The sequence below is a fragment of the Protopterus annectens genome, chromosome 4.part1 (genome assembly GCF_019279795.1).
Source record: "Protopterus annectens isolate FY-2018-M chromosome 4.part1, PAN1.0, whole genome shotgun sequence".
NCBI classification, from domain to species: domain Eukaryota; kingdom Metazoa; phylum Chordata; order Ceratodontiformes; family Protopteridae; genus Protopterus; species Protopterus annectens.
In genome coordinates this window covers 820,606,738-820,634,612 of record NC_056734.1, presented here as the reverse complement: position 1 = coordinate 820,634,612, position 27,875 = coordinate 820,606,738, and the positions used below count along the sequence as shown (strand labels likewise).

At 37.5% G+C, this 27,875-nt stretch overlaps 1 protein-coding gene across 1 annotated transcript in view; it reads right to left on the bottom strand.

The window, feature by feature from the left end:
* NGEF (neuronal guanine nucleotide exchange factor) overlaps positions 1-27,875 on the bottom strand; it is a 760,193-nt gene that overhangs the window by 209,911 nt on the left and 522,407 nt on the right. The window contains exon 9 of the mRNA XM_044070587.1: positions 17,783-17,912. Coding sequence (XP_043926522.1) covers positions 17,783-17,912 — 130 coding nt within the window. The remainder of the gene's footprint in view (positions 1-17,782; positions 17,913-27,875) is intronic.

Sequence of the window (27,875 nt, the reverse complement as noted above, 5' to 3'; positions counted from 1 at the left end):
TTTATGTATGAAATCTGAAACTCAATTGTCCGCTATTATTTTATGGTTTCAAGTCCTCAAGGATTTGCCACTGACTTGCCAGAAAACCACAATTTTCTGAGAAATAGACCAAAAGTATGAGGCAAAAATCTGGACATACTGTGAAAATCTGGATAGTTGAGAGGTATGCTTATAAGTTACCCTAGATTACCACTCATTAAGTCGAATGAGTTACTCTTCCAAAGACCTAGTCCTTAAAGGTAATGACAACTTACTTGCTAGGTACTCACCAATACTTTCCACACAGATTCTGCCTCCCTCTGAAGTGCAACCACCCTATTCATGTATCACTTCATCATTACTGCATGTTTTCTCCACAAGATTATTAAGATTCCTAATTCTGTATCCACATTCAGATCATTTAGACATGAACAAGAGCCCTCCCTAGTTTATGAATTTAACATTGACTGTCTGAACCTCTGTTATAAATCAGAAAAACTACAGCACAGCACTCAGTGTATCCTTACCCACATATGACAGCTTATGAGACTCATCAAACACAATCATGCATTTTGATTGAACCCGTGTGTTAAGAAAGTTATTCAGAGTAAAAAAAAAAGGCTTAGATGTCCTTTAAAAAGTCTTAACTATCGTGCCAGTTAGTGGAATTTTTGCTCATGCAGAAACTAGTAGGGGGAGGACCATTCAGCAATCTGACACCAACATTCTTCAAACACAGCAGTCTAAGCTTCTCAACAACCCAGAAAAGTTCTGGAAAGAGGCCAGTAATTTTCTAGGCTAATCCAAGACCCTATCTCCTCCTCAAATCAAAACATAATGGTTAAATTCTATTAGATTATACCAAAACATCTGACTCACTCACCATTGTAAAGTGCAACCTCAAACCTCTGTCAATTGCACAATACTGATATTACTCAGATGGAATCTTATTGAAAGGATTACACCATATCTTATATTTTTACAGTTTGGTATTTCAATAAATAAAGAAATGGTTAAAGAATATTGGATCTGATGGCTTGATACCAAATAAGTTGCCTATGTCCTCTATGTTCTCCTCTTGCAAACTTTGTAATTCTTTTTCTATCATTATGCAACAAATATATTGCTGTAAAGGGTCTGTTTGTATGTTTTACCTACCTTACATAAAAACAATAAGTGAGAAGGTTCTAAACAACACAGTCTAAGTAAAATAATAAAATGAAACCACAACTGGTCACAGACTTAGAAACACAGTTTTAATAAAAACTTGGCTCTTCGGCTATACAAAAGCCTTCAAAGAGTAAAAACCTCATCAGCATAACGCAAGCAGAGTGTTTGACTAAGCATAAGAAACACAGGGCTGTTATACCCAGCTGATGTCCATTCTCATTAGGGTCACTGCAAAAAAATCCCAAGCAACAAACTAAAACAATAAGTGAGAAGGTCACTGAAAAACCAATCTAAAAAAACCCCGAAAACTTCAGCAAAGCTAGAGCTTCCACTGAGTGACCTCCCAAACCTCTTGTATCAGGGACACATGGGATATATGCAAATGACCATTATGAACATCAGGTGTTTCAGCTAATTGGTTATTTTGAATGCCCATGACTTATTTCGATGTTTTAATGGACAATTTCAGACCAATAACAATAATAGCTGAAACACCTAATGTTCATAAGGGTCATTTGCATATATCCCATGTGCTCCTGATACAAGAGGTTTGGGAGTTCACTCAGTGGAAGTTCTAGCTTTGCTGAAGTTTTCATTTTGTTTTTACTAATTGGTTTTTCAGTGACCTTCTCACTTATTGTTTTAGTTTGTTGTTTGAGATATTTTTGCAGTGACCCTAATGAGAATGGACATCACCTGGGTATAACAGCCCTGTGTTTCTTATGCTTAGTCAAACACTCTGCTTGTCCTGTGCTGATGAGGTCATAACAAGGCCAAAATATGCATATCCACAGCTAGTTAGGTTTGGTTTTATTGGCCTGAAATTGTTCATTAAAATGGTGAAACAAGTTATAGGCATTCAGAATCACCAATTAGCTGAAACACCTGATGTTCATAAGGGTCATTTGCATATATCCCATGTGTCCCTGATACAAAAGGTTTGGGAGGTTATTCAGTGGAAGTTCTAGCTTTGCTGAAGTTTTCATTTTGTTTTTACCTTACATAAAAAAATGTGAGCTAAAGCTCAAGAAAATGGAAACTGAAGTAATGGGACTTGAAAAGCAGGCTAAGGTGTTAGAGTGTGGTACTCTGCCTAGTTCTGTTAAAAAAATAAAATCTATATATAGATAAATAGATAGACAAATAAATATAGACAGATATAGATAGATAGATAGATAGATAGATAGATAGATAGACAGACAGACAGCTAGACAGATAGATAGATGTATAAAACACTCTCAGGCAGGAAATCCTAGGAGGTGTGAAAAAGTGCAACATTTGAGATGTCAAGCATTGGGTGGGGGTGCAGGGGACTGATTTGCAGTCACCAGCAGTTACATTTATCTGATAGGTTCAGTACAGTACAATCATGTGACAGGGATAATTGGATGTGGACTGCATAGGAAAACTCATAATCAGAGGCAGTGATGGTACTGCTGGTGTGTCACCCAGCACAGAGCCTCCCAAACCTCAAACACAGTGTTCAACTCCGCACCCTGAAAATCTTGGGTGATATTCAGGGGCTGGAAATAGTACATAGCATGGCAATCATTGTGGTAAGGTTGGGTTGGAGGTTGGTGCTGCTGCATACGAAACCTTGCAGGAAGACTATATCGGAAATGATGATTTACCTGGTGACTTAAAAAAGGATCAGACTAACAGATAAAGTGTAAGTGCCTCATGAAGGTAAATGACATACAGGAGTGGAGTGTTGTGTAGAGCACCCAAACTATGGAACACTGGACACATGATCAAAATGTTACAGCAAATGGCTTCTTGTCAGAACGTATGTCACACAGTTGTGGGTGGAGGTAATATGGGACATTCTGTAAGTAACAAATAAGAAAAGAGACAAGAGAGTGAAGAACTATGCGGAAGGAGTGTTGATGGTGCAATATGGTCCACAGAGTAATAAGGCAAGAAAATAATAACAAACTTGATTGGCATGTTAGATGTTTCTTGGTTATATAGTATGTTTCTGCTTCAAAACTCTAATATGTTTAATACACAAATCACGATCAGAAAGAGGGGAAAAGGGAAACTGTTGAAACAAAATGTTACATATTTACTTTAAGCCTTTCATTCCAGCGGTATTGCCACATCCTGCTTTGAATACAAGAGCTAACTAAATTAATCAAGGTTAGGGCCTTTGGAAAATGTTGCTTGCTATTTGGTAAATGATTGATTACAAGTGTTTATTCAAGGCACACACTGTCTGCATTTTTGAAAGAGCTATATTACCTCCATAAGGGTTAAAATGGGCTTTAAAAACAGTCCTGAGTTCTAGGTTAAAGAGACAATAGGAAAATAGCAGAAGTGGTAAGGTTTTCAGGGAGCTGGTATTAAGCCTAAGAATGTGTGTTTCTCTGTTGCTGAATAGTAATATCATTCCTGTATAATTGCAATACAAAAGTAGTTCTTCCAGAAATGTTACCTCTAATCAACACCAGCAGATTGAAAGACATGTAACCACACCTATGTTTTAAAGTTCATTATGGAAATCATGAACTGACATACTCTTTCAGGGCTTTCTCTATTACGTCTGAAAGGGCTGTTCCTCAGTAGACTAAAAAAGTTTTAATGCTGCTGGACAGCTTAGGGGGAGCACACAACTGTAAATCTGCTGCTCAAATATAAACTGAATGAACAGGATGATAATATAAACAGTGCTGACGAATGGTAATTTAAAATATTTTTAGTTTAGTCACATATTCATAACAAAAGCCTTAAGGCTTGCAAAGATGTCAGAGCACAGACTCTATAGTATGGAGCCTTGGGTGTGCAGGAATACAAAAATGAGCCATGAGTGTGATATGTGATTATATATATAAAATATATTTTATATATATATATATATATATATATATATATATATATATATTCATATACACATAATATATATATATATATATATATATATATATATATATATACACACACACATAATATATATTATATATATATATATATATATAAAATATATTTCATATATATATATATATATATATATATATATATATATATAATATAAATATATATATATATATCTGTGTGTGTGTATGTGTCTGTGAGTGTTGAATTACAGGTCTGAAGCACTTTCATCAAATGTGTCAGAACAAAGTATTTCAGACATTTCAGACCAGTAGTTTTTCAATAGTTTCTTTCTTTCTTTACTTATATATTTATATTTGTTTACTGAGGTAGCACACTGATCAATACTGACCAATTTCAGGCTCAGCCTGGGTGAAATACAAAACATTTTGCAAACAAAAAGTACAGAAATGTAAGCAATAGCAGAATAGTTCAAACTAACTATATAGAAAAACACTAGTGAACAAGCACAGTGCAATGTACAATCAAACAGCGTGTAATGTAATATACGGTATATACATTAGTTTCTGAAGTGGGTCAATATTCAGTAATTCTTGAGAGAGGAGAAGAGACTTGGAAGGAGACAGGCTAAGCGATATGCCCTGTGATGAAGCAGGGGGATTTGAATTTGATGAAGTGCTTTTTTCAGTTGCATTCTGAATTTGGAATAGTGTTGATTTCCTTTATGTCAATTAAACATTGTTTCCTCATTATTACAATAAAATAGCCTTTTTTTGAGGTTCTTCTGAAGAAATTTCATCACATTTTGCATTCCTGTTGCCAACACTAGTGCCATGCAAATGTTGTTACTTCAGTAACAGAATGTAAAAGTGTAGTAACGATAAGGAACCAATGCAGATTTGAAATAAAAAAGACCATGAACACGAATGCATGAGATACCTTATTTGTCAGCAGTGAGACAGAAATGAGATGTGTCTATGAGGCAAATTAATTGTTCCATCTGATATCTGATGACTTCCACTAACAACAGATTAGATAAGTTAGGATTCTGAATTTAGAAGATGGAATAGAAGCTTGGTTTTAATTTTTTAGCATGGTCTTTCTGCCCCCTGCACGTACTAATCATCCAGCCCACATCAGTATTTATGCCCATTCATTCCCCTGTGAGGAAACAGCAATCACTGAGCTGCAGTCATCTAGGAATTTCATGTATAGCCTATCCCCCATCCCTGGTGGCTGATTTTGTTGCTTATAAAAACTAGGGCACTAAATGATTTCCTTGGCATGTGTACATGCTTCAACACATATGGCGCATACAGTCTCTATACTCTTTTCTAGTGGTTGTCAGCATTGCAGTAGATCAGGCCTCTAGGATGGCTAAGTCAGTTTTGGTCACTCACCTTCGAACCACTAGTCTTATGTCTCCATGTCTAATTCATTCTCATATATTTCCTGTATCCTTGTATTGGCTGACATTTATTATGATTGCAAACTTGTCCTTGCTCCTGCCTGACCATTGTATATTTGGTAGTGCAGTGGAGTCACGTGGCTAGGAGAACACATCGCCTTCGTCACCTACACTACCCAAGACCAAATGGCTGATTTGCTCACATGAATTAATCTTTTGCTTAGCAATCAGGCATTCCAAGTTTTGGACCCTCTAAGCATAAGACATAACTTCTGACTGCACTTTGTCACATGGGCAGCCCAGTATTAATATGCATGCATTACTCACAATACTGTGTTTACAAATTATGAGATGAAAGCACATCCAGTGCACTTACCAGAAATGTATCAGAATCACTCAGTGTAGACTTAGACAATGTTTGTTAGCAGAAACTAAATTCTGAAGATCACCAAACGACTGTCAACAGTTGAAATAAAACTGAGAACCAGATGACATACTACAAAAGCCATTGAAGGGAGCTGTTAAACCCGAATAGTACTCCTAGTGATCCACAATGTCAAAAAAGTACATGCAAGCCTTCTGTGACACTAAAAAATACAAGTTTATTAAGAGATTAAGCACTTTCATACCTGTACCAGATCTTCTTCTGAATCTGACTCCTCACAAACCTCATTTCCTTCAAAAGGCTTTTGTTAAAGCCATATCACACTTTTATTTCATGCATAAAATAAAAAATAATATATATTATGTACTGTGAAAAAATATCAAAACAATCTATCCTATTAAGTATATTAAAAATTAATCATATGCATAAGTGTAAGTGAGCAATTAATTATAAAATGAGGTTATACTAAGATTGTTTTGATATTTAATGTACTCTATATAAATATTAAGGTCTACAACACTGTAAAAAATGTAAAGTAGAAATGGAACAGATTTTATATTTTCACACTTGGAATAAAGGTTATACTGAGACTTTACAGAGTACCAGAATCACCAAAACAGTAAGAGATGCAGTGGAAAAGATGCGCAAGCTAAAACTGATGGAAGAGTCACAGAGTGATGATGGAAGAGTCACAGAGTGATGATGGAGGACTCACAGAGTGATTGGCACAGCCCATTAGTGCTTAGTGCGGAAACCTAATTGAAGTATTTGATTCTGTAACAACTTTAAGAACCTGAATAGATTTCCAAAGATTGACACCTGTCCTATGCCTAGAATTGACAAATTGATAAAGAACCCAAGGAAGACTTGATACTTGAAATGTTTTCACTAAGAACTTTGTCATTGTGCAATGTAAACAAGTTTAAGTTGAAGAGCCTTGCTGTTCATTAACTTTAACTAGTCAAACGTGTTTCTCCTGTGCTGGAAACTGGCTGTGATATTCTCCCCAGAGGAGTAGTCCTTGCACTCTAAGGGCTACTTACTAAGTTTCCCTTCTTTTGACTAATAGATTACACTGTATATGATAGTTACTTTGTATGCCTAGCTTCCTGATTTCTGAATTCAGTAAATTAAAGAAAACCTGTTTTACTTGGTACCTTCTTGTTAATTGCTTTGTACTGGGTATACACTGATTGCTGTCTGTAATAATTGACTTGAGGGGCACAATTTCCACCAATCGCCTCTTACTCTAACTTTATAGTTCAGAGCTACACATTTTACCTCTGCCACTCATTCCCTAACCCTCCCTAAGCAACCTTACTGCTGTCATATAAACACTCCTGTTTGTATTTTCCTATTTCCTAACTTCCACCTACAATGTAGCCTTATTCCAAATATCTTTTGCCCTTTCTATACTACTCAGATCCCTCCCCCCAGCAGTACCTATCAATTACTCTACATTTCATATTCTACTTTCCCCAAACTAACTCTTACTACATTGCATCTTTACTGCAGCCTCATACTCTGTCCTTTCTAACCCCTCTATTTCTCAGATTTCAGGAACATAAGAGAAGATACCAGAAAACCTAACTCTCTTCCTTCATTGAAAGTAATTCCTTCCTGCCTATCTTCTACCTGCTTTCAGAGTTCATCACCAATAAATATCCTATAGCCCTGCAACATCTGGTTTCCTTTTTGATTCCTACTTTCCCTTAACCTGCTATCAAAACATACAGATCCCTTTATGTAATCATGCCACTCCTCAGCTTATCCTCTGTTCTCTTCCTCCTACTGAACCATCTCTTATCCTGTCATGATTCAATAATCGCTCTCAACATCTTTCCAACTCTCTCCGAACCACCTATCTATACTTCTTCCCAAAACTCTCCACACATTGCACCAAACCTGTTTAATGAAGCCCCTCATCTTTATCCCAAATGCAGACTGATTAGCTCCATTTCAACTCAAATTAAAATAGACTTAAGTGGAAAAATATTCTCCAAAATACAGGATTTAATAATACCCAAATATATATAAAATCCTCCTAGGAGGAGACATTCACCCTAATTCAAGCTCCACCTATCACAACCAACATCGAAACAATTCTGTTCTACAACCTACTCAAACCCCAAAAGGATCAACCACCAACTCCTGTAATTTACCTTTTGCTACCATAAATATTAGAAGCATAAGAAACAAAACTATTGAATTAAATGCCTGGACTAACCAACAGAGATATTTTCCCTATAACTAAAACATGGTGAAAACACACCATAAATGTCTCCAAAACTACACCCCCAGCTATAATATTATCTGTAATGATGTTATAAAGAGGAGAGGTGGTGACATTCCTTTAATATTTACCAACAACTACCACACTTCCCCTACAATAAACTAACACCGATATTCTTATTCAGTTGAGAGTCCTATTACTTTCCTGAAAATAAACAGATATAAACAACTGTGTATTACTGTGCTTTACACCCCTCCTGCTGATGATACAGCTACACTGAAAGATATAGGTTCATAGGTTAGTACTAGGCTAACTGCCCTTGTGGGTCATTTTAAGTCTAGCCAACTACCACATGCGAGAATCAAGCCCTGCACCTTGTGTCCATAAGGTGAACACCTTAACCATTATTCCAAACTTTCACGTCTTACATTCGATATCCAAAACAATTCCACAAGAAAAAATACTAATAGGTGATGTCACTATCAATTCGTAGGATAGCATGAATTTATATAGCTTCAAAAATCTAATTAATAACCCCATACATTTTAGTAAGGCATCAAATTCCTTGTTAGACTGGATTGTAATATCAGACCCTAAGAAATTCACTAGTACAGGTACAATGTCAGAATCTTTCAGTGACCATCTCTCAGTCTATACAACCAGAGATCTCACACATCCACCTAAACAGCATGTTTATAAAACAACGTGCAACTTGTCCACATTTAACCCAGAAATATTCATTGCTAGTCTGTCATCTATTAACTGGAACACCCTAAAAATCCTCCCCTTAGATAATACTGTAAATGAAATCAATATAGCTATCCTAAATATCCTAAACAGTCTTGCACCTCCTAGAAGGAAGAGACTAAAAACAAATGATGCAATTTGGCTATCCAAAAAGAGTAGAATGCTAATGCAGGATGGAGGAAAGGTGCAGAAAGAATGGCTAAAATATAAAATACCACAATATTTGGAAAAATTCAGAATACTCCACAACTGTTCTAGAAAGCAAATAAATGAAGACAAAAGAGCTATACTATAAAAACTCTCAGAACTATAGTAAACACATTGCTAAAAAATCCAGGTCAGCCATTAAAGAAATGTTACATCCTGGCCAAAACTTCAATCCTAACTCCTCTCCCAATAACTCACCACTCAAAACTGCAATAGAATTTGGCTGTTATTTCATAGATATTATAGCATCCCTAACCAAGGGTTCCCCGACCCAGCCCAAAAAACAGATATCACCACTTCCGATTTCACTTTCACTTTCAAACTTGTAATGCAATACGCAGATGAAGCCATACTCATATGCACATCAGACAACCTGGCACACCTCCAAAAAATTACTCAGGAAGTTTTAAGAGCCACTGAAACATGGTGTTGTAATTCACAACTCATGCTCAACCCCCTCAAAAAAATGATTCTTTTCCCCCCTAATCTCTTTCTCATGAAAAAACAAAATTTAAAATCCTATCTCTTAATAATACAACCATAGAAGTCACTTCACATAGCAAATTATTAGGGATGATAGCAGATGATAATCTTAAATTTGACCTGCATATACAAAATTGCATAAAAAAATCATCAAAAAGTAGGGATGCTTTACAGAGCCAAAACAATTTCTCACCTATGCCACTAAAACTACACTTACCACTACTTAACTCCTCCCCACTATTTTATGGCATTATCCATAAGATCCATACCCTTTGTCCAGTCATTTAACACCATTCTGACAGACCTCCTAGCCAAAAGCTGTTTCTGTTCTTGCTTAACCCCAGGATTACCTATATCCCTACATATGAGCAAGTACCTATTCATATCTTACACCTCCTTCTCTCCCTTCGTCACTCACTTTCATACTTTAATCAATTTCTCTGTCCTGATTCTCTTCCTAAATATGCTAGAACTGTGTTTTTTCTCTCGCTTCATATTGCAATTCCTGTTTTTGTTATACTAACTTACCTTTAATTTCTATATAAACTGCCTACAATTCTCTAAATATTAAATCATTGTCAGATAAGTTATATAATTTCTTTACCAATGTTTTCACATTATGTCTAATTTGGTATAATTGTTTAAAGTGTAAATGTTTTTGTATTATTTTTGAAGACTGTAAAATTATTGTCCTTAAATGTTTTTGCAATACTTTGGAGTTTTTCTCCTCAGGTGTCTGCTGAAAATGGGAACCTACCAAATCAGACTTTCCTGTTTATCAAATGTTAATAAAGCAATCAATAAATAAATAGCATAAAACTTAAAGAACAGATATTGGTAAACACCACACACCTCTTTCAAAGAGAAATAATTTTTGAGAAACCTGATTATCTTTTTCACAGTTTTATGTGGAGCACCAGCCACTTTTCAGGTGCTGGTGGATAAAATACTGAAGCTCCACTTACAATATGCTGCATACCTTGTGTGACATCCCCCTCTCTGGGCCAGGAGCCTGAATCCTCACCACTGACACTGGTGAGGGACGTTCATGTGGAACAAAAATAGATACACACAGTATTTCCAGATGCAGCTCTCTGCATCAAGCAAAATTTCCCTTAAGAGCACACATGGAACACCTCAGTCTGGGGTCTGGGTTTCTCTCTCTCTCCACGCTCCCAATAAGACTCCCACTGACACAGCTGTAGAGTCAAGTCCTCAGTCGAGTGTCCAAGCCAAGTCCTCCAACACCTTGTCTGTGAAACCAGTGCTCTATGTCCTTGCTGCAAGTAGCTGATACACACACTCATTGAGATTTGATTTGCACACACACACACACACACACACACACACACACACACACACACACACACACACACACACACACACACACACACACACCTGGGAAAGGATGGCACAGATTTATTCGCTCTGCTATCCTTTTCCCAGACTATAAGGTAGTTACTGCCACCAGACACTCCAAAGCCAGCTACTGTAAGGCTCTTACAAGGATATCTAATAATACTGAGTGAAATTAATATTAATACATAAGGTAGTATTTGATCAATGTGGCAAGGTTCTCAGGAGTAGCCACAGTGTGACCAAATAAATATAGGTACTCTCAAACATTAAAATATTCACTATAGGACTAGCTACAATGAAAGGTTTAAATATATTTATTAATAATAATAATAATAATAATAATAATAATAATGATAATAATAATACATGAAATTAAGAAATATCTGTTTACAATAAACAACCAGAGTTTCAATCACAGTCCTTAACTAATCTTACTATATTTTACCGACTGATCAAAAGAATTACTATTCTCCTGGTTACTAACTAAAGAAAGGCAAGATGAAGTGGGTGAGAGATCCTTCTTTGTCAGGTTACAAAAGCAGATTGTTCTGAGAATTCAGTTTCATCTAGTATTAAAACATAATTTTTGTGCTGGATTGCAGAATGACATCACATACATCTGGTCGTCTGACTTCTGGTTCCTATACTACCCCCCTTTACTAGCAACTGAACCAGAATCTTGAAGATATGTTACCAAACACACAGACAAAGCTTTGCTAAGATGTGTTGCAGCTTCTGGAAGTCATAAAACAATTTCAAACTTCCACCCATCCAGAGTAGCAATTAGTTCACCTCCAAGGACAAGCCAGAAGGCTTCCTAGTACAGATGTCTCTGTTTGCATTGAGACCTATGAAATGCAATCTTTATGGCCTAAATTAAGTAATTTAATTTTAGGATACTTTTCTAAAAGTTAGCTGGGGCTGAGCTTAACCTTTTCTCTTCCAGTATTCTCTGTTACAATATTAATTTCAACAGTTATAATACAGTCTGACATACAAGTGTATTTCTTTTTTCTGTCCAGTAGGACCCACTGTTGGTATATTTTTTAACACAAGCAGCTTTACAAATACATTTTCAATACAAGCACCTGTACAAATCAGTTAGATATACAAATTACATACAGTTCTTTAAAAAACTCCAGCTAGCTATGCTGGCATATGTTACACATCCACTGCTTTACTTCTCCTGGCATAGCCGGAAATACCTCATATTGTCATACCTTGATGACACAGTCATTCAGTCAGAGGACTGGAAACCACACTTACAAAAAGAGCAGGCTGTATTAGAATCCATATGACAAGCAGGCTTGACTGTAAATGCTATGAAACGTAAACTGAGCATAGAGGAAGCCAAGTTCTTAGGGTACCTTGTCTGAAGAAGGGTGGTAAGACCACAATCAGAAAATATTGAGGCCATAAAAACTAGCCTGTACCTTCTCCTAAAAGGTAAGGTGAAGACTTTTCTTGAACCAGCTGGGTACTACAGAAAGTGTGTGCCTAAATTTTAGTGCTTGCCTTTAGACAGATCTCAAAAGAGGAAAAGTGCCTATTAGGGTGCACTGGACTGTTTATACAGATAAAGCATTTCATGATCTCAGAAGGGTCCTTTGTTTTGAACCTCTGTCAGGGATTCCTGATTTTAGTAAAGTGTTTACCTTACATACTCGTGTCAGAATAGGTTTGAGGTAGTGCTACCCCAAGACATTCGAGGTGAGGAGCACTTTGTTTGCTACATTAGTAGCAAGCTATTCAATGCAGAAAGGAAATACTCATTTATTGAAAGAGTATCCATCTAAAAAGTGGGCTTTTTAGGCCCCAAAATACTATTTGTTTCACAGGCACTTCAGTTTGATAACAGATCATTCTCCTTTGCAGTCTTTAAGAAAGCAGAATGATGCTAATACCAAGTTGTGCTAATGGTCACTATCCCACCAACGCTTTCAGCATACAGCAAACCACAGACCCCGGCTTAACCAAGAGAAATGCTGACGTGTTGTTCAGGGTCTATAATCCATAGTTATGCTTTCAAAACTGCTGGTTTTGTACTGGGACGGGGGTAGTTGCAACATTTTGGTTATAGAAATATATATGTCACTGTAAAAGGTAGTCAGAATGCATACTGCAGTATGGAGTGAAGGAATATTCTTACATCAGTTAGATAAATCACAAAGTCTTAATTGACAATCACTTTAATATAAAAGGGAGTAACCTGGAGGACTGTATCCAGGAAGTTAATTCATCACATAGAGATTCATCTGAAAGGAGGATCAGGAAGCACAGAGAGAGAGTCATCCTATTTGGAGCTCATCTGTGGTGTGTAAGGTGTGGAATATACCTTGTGGAAGTACTTGTTGTTAAAGATAAAAAGTGGACATTAGAATGGCCTGCGGTTCTGGACTTTCATCTTGGTTAACAAACAGCCTGTATCCTGGAAGGGCTTTGTGAATTGAACATGGTCATAAAGATGCTCAGCTCCGCTGAACCACCTTACTAATACATGCTGACCCTGCTACTAACACAGCTCCTAACACTAACCCTACACCTTAACTTAAAAAAAAACTTTCCATAACACTACCACAAAACAAGACAGACTCAGACACTTACAGGCATCAACACACATATACATACACCACTAAAACTATTCCTTTACCTAACCCTTACCCTAATCCTACAGCACACACAGTCCCATATACACTAAATCTATTCCCTTCCATAACCCTTACTCTGACCCTAACCCGACAACATTTGTGCATGTGCACACACGCATCCTCATGTATGGTTCTTCTGTAGTAGGTTGATGCACCACAATGTCTACAGCAAGAACATCAACCTCAAAAGGTAGACATATGCAGAAGAACAACAGTTGTGCTAGATCGACATTCCCCAGGTGAGGGAATAATCCCTTTCCCTGGGGATTGTGCAATCCAGGAGTTAGTATATGTAATTAGCAGGGGGTGTGAGGGATGCAGGGGGCTTGCCCCTTGCAAAGAACAATGTTATTTTGTTTTTCATTGGTTGCATGTGGTGAGAGTTATACTCACTCATGAGCAGTTGAGTGTTGGAGTTTCCTCTGTCGACCTTTTGTGGTTGACATTCTTGCTAACAACATTGTAGTGTGTCCATGAGATGTAGCAATCCCAGATATATATATATATCTATGGGTCCCATTCAGAAGATCAAGCTCAACAGAAAGTTGATCTTCATATGGTTGAGACCATATGATTGACTGTCCGAAATACTGAAGCTTTGGAATGGAGATAGAGGTACAGTGGGGATCAAGGAATTTACTCTTTTCCCCACTATAGTGCGATCTTGGAGATGATAAACATATAATATGCAGGGGGTACAGGGAGGCTTGCCTCTCTGCAAAAACATACATTTTTGTTGTTTTCCCTCATTCGACTTTTTGGAAAGTCAATTATATGGTCTCAACCATATGACATTCGACTTCCATTGAGATGATCTTCTGAATGGGATATATATATATATATATATATATATATATATATATTTTGTTGTTTGTCTTTCAGCTTTTTCCCAGTAAGGGTTGCCACAGCGGAACTTCGGTCCGCTAATGATTGGCAATAGATCTTTTATGAAATGCCGTGTTGCCAGCTCGATGCAGAACCTTCAACGAAGGCACACCCATTTACGAATGCATGTCTTTTATATGCTACCTAATCATGGGGAGGACATACAGACTCCACACAGAAGGCACTCCTAAGCCAAGCTGAGAATCGAACGAGAGAACCTCTTGCTGTGAGGTAACAACGCTACCTCTGTACCACCGTGGAATACCAGGCACCCGTGCAATACCAGGCTACAATTCTTACCACACTATTCTGCCACAAAACCAAGACCGAAACACTAAATGTGGAGGAGTGTCCATATTCACCAAGGATATTCACACCTCCAGGCTAGTTGCCCAACACAATGCATCTGAAATTCTCCAGGTGCAACTAACATAATAATCCAAATTATAGCTTGCTACAGATCCCCCACCATGCCCCAAGATTCTCACTACACCTTTCTAAACATACTGGAAATATTAAGATACAACCAAACACCCTAACACTGAGTGATTTCAACTACCCTGCCATTATTTGGGAAAACTACCTGGGTACCAACTCCTTTTCCCAAAGGTTCTTGGAATTCATAAATTCCAATGCTCTGGATCAACTAATCCATTGTCCCACCAGGGGCTCCAATATCCTAGACCTGGTCATTACCAACATGGGAGATAGATGCTCCGCACCAGTGGTCACCCCCTCATTGGTCAGGTCTGATCATAAGCAAATCACCTTTGACATCCACATCCCCCCCCCCCCCCAGTAAGGAAACCTCCTTAAAAATCTTCTCCAAAGCCAACTTCATGCTACTGAAGTCAGAAGTGACAAACTTAACAACACCCACGCAGATGGGATCTGGAAGTTCGACTGCAGAATCCTACACTAAGGCACTGTACGAGCACATCCACTCATGCATGAATCGTGCCATCCCAAATAGAACCAAGATGCTCTTCTCCAAAAAAAGGAAGCCAGTCTGGTGGTCCCCTGCTATAAACAAACTATACAACAGAAGTAATAAACTGTTGCAGAAAAGAGGAAAATCCCAGGATGCAAAAAACTCCCTCACCAGCCTCAGTAAGAAGCTGAGATCCCTCATAAAATCCTCAAAAGCTAGTTACGAAAATAAAATTGTCAAAGATTCCAAAGACAACCACAAGGCATTCTATAGTTATGTCAAGAATCTAAATGGCAATGCTCAAATCTGCTCTGAGCTACAACAGAATGACATTAAATATACTGATCCCAAGGATATTGCCAATATCCTGGCAGATCGATTTAGTGCCAACTTAACCCCCCTCTCACCCCCTAAAGGGCCCATCTCAATACCAAACGATTGCCAAATTCCGATAATCACGGCTACACAGGTAGAAACCACACTCTCCAAAGCTAAGAATACAGCATCCATGGGACCAGATGACATCCCAGGCTGTGTACTACATGAACTACAAAATGAACTGGCACCTCACCTAAGTGTCATGTTTAATCATAGCCATAGAGGATGGCACCACAGAAGGTGGTACATAGCTCTCTGCCACAAAAAGGAGTCCACATCTTTGCAGTATGAAAACTTTCCATGGCTTCACTGTAGAGGAAGCAGTCTGCACGTCAGCACCATAGCAGCCAGTCTGGGACTAAGAACTAACAAATGCAGTGCATATATTAGTGCCACAGCAAAAGTCTTCTGCTCAGAAGAGCAGAAAACATTTTTTTGGGAAAGCTTTCAGTGCACAACAACAAGGAAAGCAGTATAAAACTGAGCACCATGAAAAGCACTTTGTAGTTTGGGACCACATATAGTTAGTGGCCGAGGATCACGGAAAGCAATCTGTAACTTGGACCTGTAAAAAACAGTCCACTACTCAGCACCACAGAAAGAAATGTGTGGAATGGTACCAGAAAAGCATATCTCAGCACCACCGAAAGCAAGCTGCAGCTAGTACCATAGAAAAAACTTTGTAGTTTGGCACCAGTGAAAGTAGTCAGTGACTTAGCACCTTAGAAAACAGCCTTTAGCTTGGCATAACAAAAGCAGCTCATAGTGCATCACCACCAAAAGAAAGAAAGAAATCTGTGGACTGGTGCTAGAAAGAAAAAGTAATGTAGCTCAGCACCATAGAAAGCAATCTGCAGCCCGGTACCTGTTTGGCATCAAAGATAATAGTCAGTGACTTAGTACCTTAGAAAAACATCTGTTGCTTGGCGTAACAAAAAGCATTCCTTAACTCAACACCACAGAAAGCAATTCACATCCTGGTATGACAGAAAATGTTATGTGGCTTAATACCACAGAAAGCAATTAACTGTGTGGCACTACCGAAATAAGTTTCATGATACCATATATCCACTTAACACAGGTTATGTTGTTTTCAGTATATGGTGTGACTATATCATTAAAGAACAGACACATTTTGTGCATGGTATATATAGATAGTCTGAAATTCCCATTTAATGTACACTAATCCTCCCTGAATTCTGTCGTGTTTTTCTATGTTCCTTATATTTTTGTCTGATCATAGCTACATAATTGTTAATTATTTTGGATGATGCCATTTTCACTGTCTGTACCATAATTTTTTTGTTATGTGAGTTACCTGTCTTGGAAGAGATCACATAAACTCTGAACACTATTAGCATGAATCAGACCATTTTTACTGAGAACAATATATGTGAGAATCTAGGCCAGACTCATTGCAAGTGTGTTATAAATATTTCAGAACACCTTGAACATCAGAATTATGAGCAATCTGATAAACAAAATTTACCTTGATGCATCCTATGCATATTGTCTTTTAGAGCATGCTGTTTCCAATATGCTGTGTGTATTTCACAGTTCAGTTTAGTGTGTACTCCATGTTTCTTGCTCTTTTGATATAATGCAATAAATCTATTATTTGAGCTGTAGCCATGCCTCTCAACCTCTTAGAGCAAGAAATCTGGACAAAGACATAAATAATGAGGGGACAACAGCCTAAAAATAGGGACACATTTTTAAATATTGCTCTTACAAACTTAGAAAGTTGACAGAATAACAGGTTTTGCATTAGCGGGAATTTTCTGAAAGGTATGAAACCTGAAACTCAAATGTCTGTAATTATTTTCTGACTTCAACCCTCAATGATTTGCCAATGACTCACCAGAAAACCACAATTTTATGAGAAACAGACCAAAAACTATGTGGCAAAAATCTGGACATTCTGCAAAAATCTGTAAAGTTGAGAGGTATGGCTGTAGCTATGTTATTATTTTGCTAAGTATAATGTGAAATGAAATGGTTTCACATATAAATATGTTCTGCACCTATCCTACTGTTTTGCATATGTGACTGGTCAGTGTGCAGCATTTTCCATAAAACATTTTTAAGGCATGGACGGTAAAGGAAGAAGCGGTATAAAGTCAGAATTAATCTTTACCTGAACAAGCAGCTTCAGTCGTGTGATGCGCTGGAAGGGTAAAATAAGGAATGAAGAGAGAGGAAGTCCTTTACATCGGGGGTCCTTCTCAAGTCGAGAAACCACTTCTCCGAAACTGGCATTGTCCTGCCTGTTTGAAAATAATAAGAATAAGAAATCTTTTGAACAGAAAGAATAGTATGTTCAGAAAGTACTCATAAGTACAACAACATTCTGAAAATAAAAGTAATATATAGAGCAGCTGTGACTGTTTCTAAATGGGATATAATATGCGATTTAACACTCAGTAATGCATTTTACCCTAGTATCTACAGCAGTAAGTATTTAGAGATGTAAAATAATTTACCACAGCTATGGTGACAGTTATTGGTGGAAAAAAAAATGAAAAAGGATGCATGAAGTAGTTCATGCCAACAGGATAATAAACAGAACATGGATAATGTGCCTCTTTTTTTCTGAGCATCCTATAAAACATCCTGGGAGAAGAAGTGACAGTGAGTGAAATCCATGACCCAGCCTAAGGGATGAAATAAGGACAAGTCCTCAGAGAACCATGGCCCTTTTAGAAATTTTGAAAATCAGTCATAGTTCTTTACAGAGTTTATAGTCCTAAAATAATGTAAGACAATGGCTACTGAAAAAAATAACATTTTTTTTGCAGGACATAAAATGTTGAGCCATGTAATTCATGGAGATCAAATCCCATGAGAATAATTCTTCTTCATGATGGATTCCTTTAAAAAGATGCATAACTAGTTTGTGCATAGCCAGAGTCTCCTACTCCACTACAGTGAGGAAGGCTACAAGAGCTGAAAAATCAACATAAAACATTCTAGTAACTGAGGACTAGATAAAACATATACCTTAAGTATGATAAGTAAATCTGGAGAATGACAGACTGAAGAAAATATGTATCCTAGTCTAAATGGGAACATTTTCCACTTAGTCTTGTAGATGACACTAACACAGGAGTTTTCAGGACTTAAGAAATATTTTTTCAGACAGTTCATGACTGGAATTAGTACAATCAGAGCAATCAAACACTCAAGGTGAGGCAATCATCTTTTCACAGTTTCAAAACTCCATACATTCAGACAAGATTCTTCAATGGGGTGACCAAGATTTGACTGGCCTGCAATCACAATTTCTGGACCATCAAGGGGGTGGTGAAGATGAATGTTGGCCATTCTGCATGGAATTTCAACAGAAGGTGAATTAAGAATTAAAAGAAATACCGGATATTGAATACCACCCACCAAATCAGGCAACAGATAGATAACTGGGGAGTGATCATCCCGCTGCACACACCACATTTAGCTGGAGGAGAAAAGCCTGAGTAGAATAGCTGGCATGCTTCCAAACTGCATATAAGTTGACCAACAGAAGATGACCTGAACACATTCTTGAGCTACCAAGACTGTAGGAGGAGGAGGACTTGGAGATGACAAAGTGCCTGACAGGATATTCAGTTCCCATGGAACATGGAACATGGACCCAAAAGAAATATACTGTGACACTCTCATGCAGGTTGGATAGGAATGAGATCCACCCCACTTGTTAAGATACTACACCATTGCCTAATTGACTGAAATTTCCAATCAATCATTAGTGACTCCAGATCATGAAAAGATATCAGAACTGCTCTCAGCTCAAGGCATGTGATGCATAGCTATTTCTTTCCCAGATTCCATTGAATATACACTAATGCATACATGTTTACAGTCCTGAGCGTGTCATCATTTAGATGAGATGTTGAGCTGAAGCTATATATTTCTGTGTTAAGGGTAGCTGCTGTGAGATCTAGTATATCCACCTGAACTGTGAAAAAGAGTTGGGGGAAGGGTTCACATGCCCTGGCCAAATTTCTGCTAGTAGTGTAAATACTACCAAAGGTCTCCTCTGAAAAGATGCTACTAGCCTAATGGGGCTAACCTGGTCAACAAAGGATATTTAAATTAAAAGTTTTAAATTAAATCCATATCTCTGCCTTCATTTCTGCTAGTCCTGAGTGTGTCATCATTTAGATGAGATGTTGAGCTGAAGCTATATATTTCTGTGTTAAGGGTAGCTGCTGTGAGATCTAGTATATCCACCTGAACTGTGAAAAAGAGTTGGGGGGAAGTTCCCGAATGCCCTGGCCAAATTTCTGCTAGTAGTGTAAATACTACCAAAGGTCTCCTCTGAAAAGATGCTACTAGCCTAATGGGGCTAACCTGGTCAACAAAGGATATTTAAATTAAAAGTTTTAAATTAAATCCATATCTCTGCCTTCATTTCAATAGCAAAGAGGAAAACAGAATACATGATGACAATTTTGAGCAGTGTTTATGGTAATTAGGGGAGACAGACAAGTAATGGGACACCAGAGATGTTGTGTGTGTGTGTGTGTGTGTGGGGGGGGGGGGGGATCCATTTCCTGTCTAGGGCCTCATTTGACCATGATCTGTCTCTTGCATGACTGTGCCTATTACATTTGTGTGACTTATTCACAAAGATGGTGTACCCTTTAATGGGGGCAGAGGTCATTGGGATAGTAAGTGATAGTAGGCTTGCAAATGAAGCTGAAGTTAATTTGTGTTGCATTTTAGAAACATAATGCAGGTACATCCCACATTTTGGCTTTAAACATGTTTTTATATTATAATTTCAACATCTCCTGGTGTAAAAGTCTTCAGGTGCAATTCTCAACAAACATGCACATCTTTTACTTTATTTCACAGGAACAAATACATACATCGTAAAATCCCAAATATATTTTTATTTTAGAATATAAGACTTAAAATCACTATTTTCTCAAAATGGATGCAAAGATTCACCTTTTGAGCTTTGCTCTTGTGGTGAATTTCTTGGCATTCATATTTCAAACACATAATAAGCTGGTTATGATTGGAGACATGATCATAATCCTTTATATTATAAACTGCTGCAAGGGGGACTGAAATACGACTTATACACAGGTACCAAATTCACTGTTTCATCGGACATTTGGTTTCACAGCCTGACGTATCTAGCAAGTAACATTTTACTTTGTTTCAAATGTGTGGGAACGTCATATTGGTAAGTTCTGTGCAATTTACACTGAAGAATATGTTAGTAATAGCAATCTAAAGATTGAAATACATACATTAAAAGTAGTTGTTCCTATGGAGTGTAATAAAGTGAAATCTAGGATAACTGAGTCAACACTATGTCATCACTTTACAATATAGCATGCACTTTAGCTAATTGGGTGTTGCAGTCCTGTTTGTGTAATATTACATAGTCTACCTAAGAGGCAGTATACATTACATGTGGTTTTAGGACACTGTCCACTAATCACTGAGAGGCTGCATGGGCACAATGTAGCCCAAAATGAAAGACTGCATAATAGAATATGACTGCAGGAGTTGAAAGAGCTGTCTTTTCTTTGGCTTCAACCATTAGAGGGACTTACCAGTATCCATATGTTAAACTTAATGTGGTGAAGAATCTTGCCTCCTCCAACATTTCTCTTAGTTCATCAACCGTATGCAGTGGAGAGATGCAAAATTTGAAAATACTATTCATCCTGCTAAAATCATTACCAGACCCGATTGTTCCATCAGGCTTTGAGACTAACACTATAGGTCTAGTCTACTCACATTTCAACCCCTTTATCAACCCATCTTAAGCATTTTTTTCACTTCCTCCTGGATAATCTTTCTCGTTGACTGTATTATTCTGTAAGGTTTTACGTTAACCTTTTCATCTGGAACAATCATAGTATTGTGTTGAATCAGGTCTACTTTGTCAGGTAACTGTTTCATAACACAGATCCCCTATCTTTTGTTTATGTGGCTTAGATAATGTGTCCTCTACCTGAACCGCAGTCACACAGCTCAGTTTTCTTTCTTCACTTAGTTTTATTAGTTTTATTTGTCTTAGTTACTAAACTAACTACAGACGTTTGTGCTTATTTCCATTGTTTCAATATGGGATACCTGTTCTGTTCATCTCCTTCCAGTCTGTTTAACCGAGTAATTTACATCATTTTATTTTTCTGCTACTTCAAATGGACCCCACCATTTAGCTAGAAATTTGTTTGCTGTGGAAAGGACCAAAACTAACACCTAGCCTCCAGCTCCGAATTCCATGGTCCTTGCATGTGTGCCATACACCCCTTATCGTATGACCTAGACTTTTTCCAAGTATTCTTGCAGACTGGCATTACCACCTTCAATCTATCTTTGGATATACACTGTATTGTTCTGTGCATCTTTCGCATGGGTTTTTTCTCAACTTTCCAATTTTCTCTGACAATGTCTGCCTACATGGGTGCCTGCCTTATAACAATTCATGAGAACTAAACCCTGTTGAGGCTTGCAGTACATCACTAATGGTAAACAAGAGGCATTAAATTGGTTTCAGTTTTTACTATCTTCCTTTTCTCAACATGAATTTCAATGCTCACTTAAAATGTCCTGCTGACCCAGATTTCACTGCTTTACCCTAAAGCACTAGCACAGTGGGTTCATTATTTTGGACATAAATAGTGTCTCCTGATCAGTGAATATTTTCTTAAGATACCCTGGAAAAAATAAGACCAGCTCCTTTGCTATAGATGTAGCAAAAAGCCTTACTTAAGAGAATGGCATCAGGGTACTTAACTGTGTAGTTCAAAATAATCAACATATATCAAAGCCCAATGCTGGATTTCACAAATGGTCAAACAACATCTATAGCAATATATTCTAAAGGAACTTCTGTGATAGGTATTGGAATCCATGTATTTTAAAGTCTGCATATGGGACTGCATTCCAGTATTCAGAAATCCAGCACAGAGGTTCTTAACTTCATTCATTATTCCTTGTCAGCAAAACCTTGCTATGATCTGTGCTTAATTTCACTCCATGTCTGGGCATCCTCCTACCATGACTGTATGCTAAACTCATCTCTAGGCTTCTGAAAGGTTTGGCCACTAATATTCAGCATACTACTTTCTCTCTGCCCTTCCTTATTCTGTATATTAGCTTATTTGGTAACTAGACATGTGGGTAGGACGTGGGAACATTTGGTTCACCTTCTTCCACTTAAGCTCCTGATGTATCTTCCCATGGTCTGCTCATAGTGTTGTCTTCCCATTGTACCTTTTTAAAATGTACCTGTCTTACGTACAAGTCGGACAGCTCTGGAGGTTCCTCAGAGTCAGTCTGGTAAGAGGTAGAAGCACTGCCTAATATCCTACAAAGACATGCTGCTGCATCTGACTATGTAGCTCTTCTTCTAAGAAAGGCCGCTCATACAGTCATCTTTAGCATTAGTTGTTATTTCTACCTTATTTATCTTTTTCTTGTTATTTTCTTTTAAACAACTGATGCATAGAACTTTTTTCTTATTTTAGAATTCCTATATTTTGATTCAGCATGAAAATCATCAGTGTTATCTTGTTTCTTAGTAAACACTAGCCTCTCATTTGGCTTTCCTTCTTTGGGTTGCTCTTCCTGAGTGTTCATTATGTTCACACTTTCTTTTTTCTTTCCTTATGTTGCTTTCTCTCTGCAAAGGGTACCTGAGAACAACATTTCTCTTCAGTTTTACTTTTTCCTATTTGCAGATACCTGTTTCCTGTATTCTTCCCTTACTTGAGTTGTCTGACTTATACGGACATAAATGGATTCACAAATCTGAGAGATATTAGTTAATTCATTTTTTCTATACTAGTTACATATTTGTTTATCGATAAGTGTGTCTTCCTCAACACTCACCTACTGCTTAGAGTTCTCCATTTTCAAGCTTTCTTAATTTGACAGACAGTTTAGCAGTTCCATATTTCTTCATCTCTTTACACTCACTGCCTGCCAACCATCAGACCCTCTGTTAGTCAGCAGGCTTAGGTGTCCCAGTTACTAAGGGTGAGAGCCTACCGAAAAGGGTCATCACCAAGGAAGCCATGAGGGTGGTTCGGGTTTTCTGATTTTTTAACCTGATAGCCATGTGCTTACTCATTCTTGTTCAATGGGCTGACATACACTACACCTTTACGATCCATACCACCCCTCCATCTGAAGAGATTAGCTGACCCTGCTCCTTTTGTAGACTAGCACCTTCATGTGATCCACAGCCCCCACTGGGGATTCTTCCATGAACAGTGTAAACAGAAGCACATAGCCCGCCCCTCACCCAAACACATGTGACCAGGTGTAACCCCCATCATTTCTTTCCTCCTCCTACCAGCTCTAGCAATGACTTGCGGCTCTATTAAAACTTAGATAGCATTAATTGTAGTTAGGACTTTAGCCTTCTATGACAACAGATCTGATTTATGTGGAATACACTCTTTCAGTGAGTGAATCCTTCTCTCCAGCTGCTTTAGTGACTTCTCTGTTTTTCAACACTTTCTTTTTTTTTCCCACAAACTCTGCAGTATTTTACTGTATAACTCTCTGTCCTTTAGAGGCTGTGTTACTGCAGATTACTCTGCCATAGGTGTTTGTTGATAGTTGATATATTTCTTGAAAATTTTTTTTTTTTTTGGAAGTGCCCTTTTGTAGCCTCAGCTAAATGTTTGTATCTCTGGGACTTACTAACACTCGTTCTTGATCTTTGTTAGATTGGTATGCTTTTATGAACATGTCTGATGGTCACTCCTCCCATTTTCTAGGTTACGTAGAGGTGTACCTGTATGCTGATTTATTTGCTAGTTTCACTTCCTGCAATGATGAGGTAGTATCTCAAAATTAATACTTTTTCCCATTGCCTCCATAGGTTAATAGGTTCATAGGTTGGTACTAGACTATCAGTCCTAGGGCCTATACAAGCCTAGCCATAACAATTCCCCTGGCTATTTCTTCCCAAACTATTTCCTTCCCTAAATCCTTAAGGTGAGGGCAAGCTTTCCTATTATAACATCATGTGCTAAATTAGGAACTACAGTAACAGGATGACACATCCTTCCAAACACAGTTTGTATTAGTAATTGACTAACGGGATACTGTTTTCGTCTCTGTGAATAGAGACTATTTCAGCTGTGTTTTTAGTAAGGGTATACCTTTTATCCACATATTGTAAATTTATAAGTGATAATATGGTACCTGAATCTAATAGTACATGTAGTTTCCTGCCATCAATCAAGACATTGCACTTAATTCATTATGATTTAGTACAATAGCAAAAAGATTAATCTAATATTCTTGCAGACAACTTGTTCCATTCTACAGGCTTAGCATCACTAATAGCAGGCTTTCCAATGGTTATAGTTCTCAAAGGTTGACAATGTTATCATTACTATTATAGAATTTAGCTATGTGTCCCCTTTTCCATGTTTAAAACATACAATGTTTGTAACTAATGCTTTCTGTTTGTTATCAGAATTTGATATATGTTTTGCTATTGATCCAGACTACTCAGTTTTAAGTACAGCTTCTTTGCATAACAATTTCTCTGCCACTACAATAACATTTTCAACATCCTTAGGGCCACTTTTAATAACCCACTTTTGTAAAGTTGCAGGCAAAGCCCTTTTAAATATATCAAAGACAAAGATTGCTATCATTTCAGTTTTACTATATTGACCCTCAGGATGTAGTCAAATTTTAAGTAAATATTTTAGATCCTAAAACTGTGATCTTATCATTTTGTTAGGAGAAAATATCCAGCTGTGAAACTTTTGATCTTGTCTCGCATAACACCAACCTGAGATGGCTATACTCTTATACTTTTTTTTGTTTTTACTGTTTCATTCTCCTGATACCCCTTAACTTATTTGATAAAGAATCACGGAGAAAGCCAAATATAATGGAAGGCTAAAGGACCAAAATCAGGGAGCAATTTTAAATATTGCTCTTATGAACTTAGAAAGTTGCTAGAATAACATGACTTTTGGCATAAAAGGTACACTAAAAGTGCTCACTGCACCCACCAATGTGGTGGAATATTAAGGCACCAAAAGTCAAAGGATTATAAAAAATGTGCAGGTTTTATATCATGATGTAAACAAAACACAGTAGTGCAGACTCTTATACAACCAAGTGCACAAAAATAACTTTCTGAACGAAAGGAGAACATGAAGAGTACCTTTTTTTCAAAATTCCTACAGCTTCCACAGGCCTAGAATCCACATAAAGAAGTGAACCTAGTGTTAACTTCACAAAATTGTGATAAACAAAAAGAATGACAGCTAAGCAAATGTTGTAAATAAAACAATGAGAACAACTGTATACCAGTCCTTATTTCAGATTTAATATCCTTCACAAAAATGCATGCTAAAACAAACCCCTTTATTATATTGTTTCTAAGTTTATAAGACCACTATTTAAAATCTGTTTTGGGCCTTTGTATACCCATTATTTTTGGCTTTGTCCAGATTTCTTGGGCTAAGAGGTTGAGAGGTATGCTGGGAGCTGATTATTGAGATGATTCACCTCTCACATGCCCTAAGTTTTTGCAATGTTTTGAAAAGTTGTCTCTCTGCTGAGGAAACCTGTTAGAGGTTTCTTTAAGCCTGCTGTATGCGCTGCTATGAGCTTCAGATTGTGCTAAATGCGTTCCAGATCAGCCACTAAAACTACTGTTTTTTAGAGATGCACATGCTGAGAATGTCAGTAATTGTATACCTGATTATCAAATGTTTAAAAAGAAAAGTACTTTCTCCCCTATACTGCCGAGTCATGTGGAAAGCTTTGTTAAACTCTGTGAGAGAGATTTATATGAATACTTCCTGAAGGACAATAGAAAATGTTTATATTACAACATGTCCAAAGATGAAAGCGTTTCACTTAGGGAACTTACACGTAACCAATCTGTGACTATCAAACCAGCAGATAAGGGAGGGGGTATAGTTTTACTGAACACTAAAGATTACGTTACATACATGAGAAATATGCTTGATGATTGCTCTACTTATAAACACATTGATCAGGAAAGTCTAAATAAGATAGTTAGTAACATTAATGACACCTTGTACGACCTATTAATGGGTCAGATCAACAAGGATCTTTTGACTATTTCTCTACCCCTTTTCCACATCTTCCTGTGATAAAGGGCTTGCCTAAAATGCACAAAGGGCTTCACCCACCCCCGCTGAGACCCATCGTCTCAGGTGATGGATGGAGCACAGAAAACATTTCAGTTTTTCTTGAAAAAACGCTGAAACCATTAGTTAATAACATTCCAACCATCCTGAAGGATACCTACAAGCTCTTGGATATACTAGATACTCTAGGGGCAATATTCAATAAAGATAGACACCTTTTGGTGACTATGGACGTCAGGAACTTGTTTACCTCTATTCCCAACGATGAGGGGGTTGAAGCCATTAGAATGATAATGCAGGTTTTTCCTCTGATAGATCGTAATACAGAAATCCTGGTATGTCAGTTGTTAGAGCTGGTTTTGGATAATAATGTCTTTTGTTTCAAGCAGCGTATGTATTTAGAGGTAGCAGGTTGCCATGGGCACCCCCTGCCAATACATACTAACTTAGTGGTACATTACTGGGAGAGGGAATTTTATTTACACACCTCTTTTAAAAATGTCTAGTTTACCAACGTTTTGTGGACGATATTTTTATGATTTGGGATGGCAGTGAACATGACCTCTGTACATTTGTAGAGTATCTAGAAACCACTACAGGCTATCTAAGATTTACTGTGGAAACCTCGTTTGATAGTATCAATTTTTTGGATATCAGCCTTAGCATTAAGGGTGGTAGACTATCATCCACCCTCTATCGGAAGGCCTGTTGGAAAAATACTATCCTACAGTTTGACAGTATGCATCCCCGGCATGTCTTCAAGGGGATAGTAAAAGCCAGTTTCACAGGCTTAAAAGGCTCTGTAGAGACCCTATGGACCCAAAGCTCCAGGTGAAAGAGATGGAGTTAATTTTGTGGAAAGAGGCTATGATATTAAGTTAATTAATCAGGTTAAAATAGAAATACTGGGAGACATACGATGTTGATTATCACATGCATTCTGGTACTAATGCTAATAAATTAGCTCCTAAAATGATAATGACTCATGATAGAACCATGTTTGTTACTACCTATACAAATGACAGTGCATAATTAGGAGAATTATCTCTGGACATTGGGGAGTCTAAACATTGGATGATAGAACATCAGATATAGTGGCCCCCA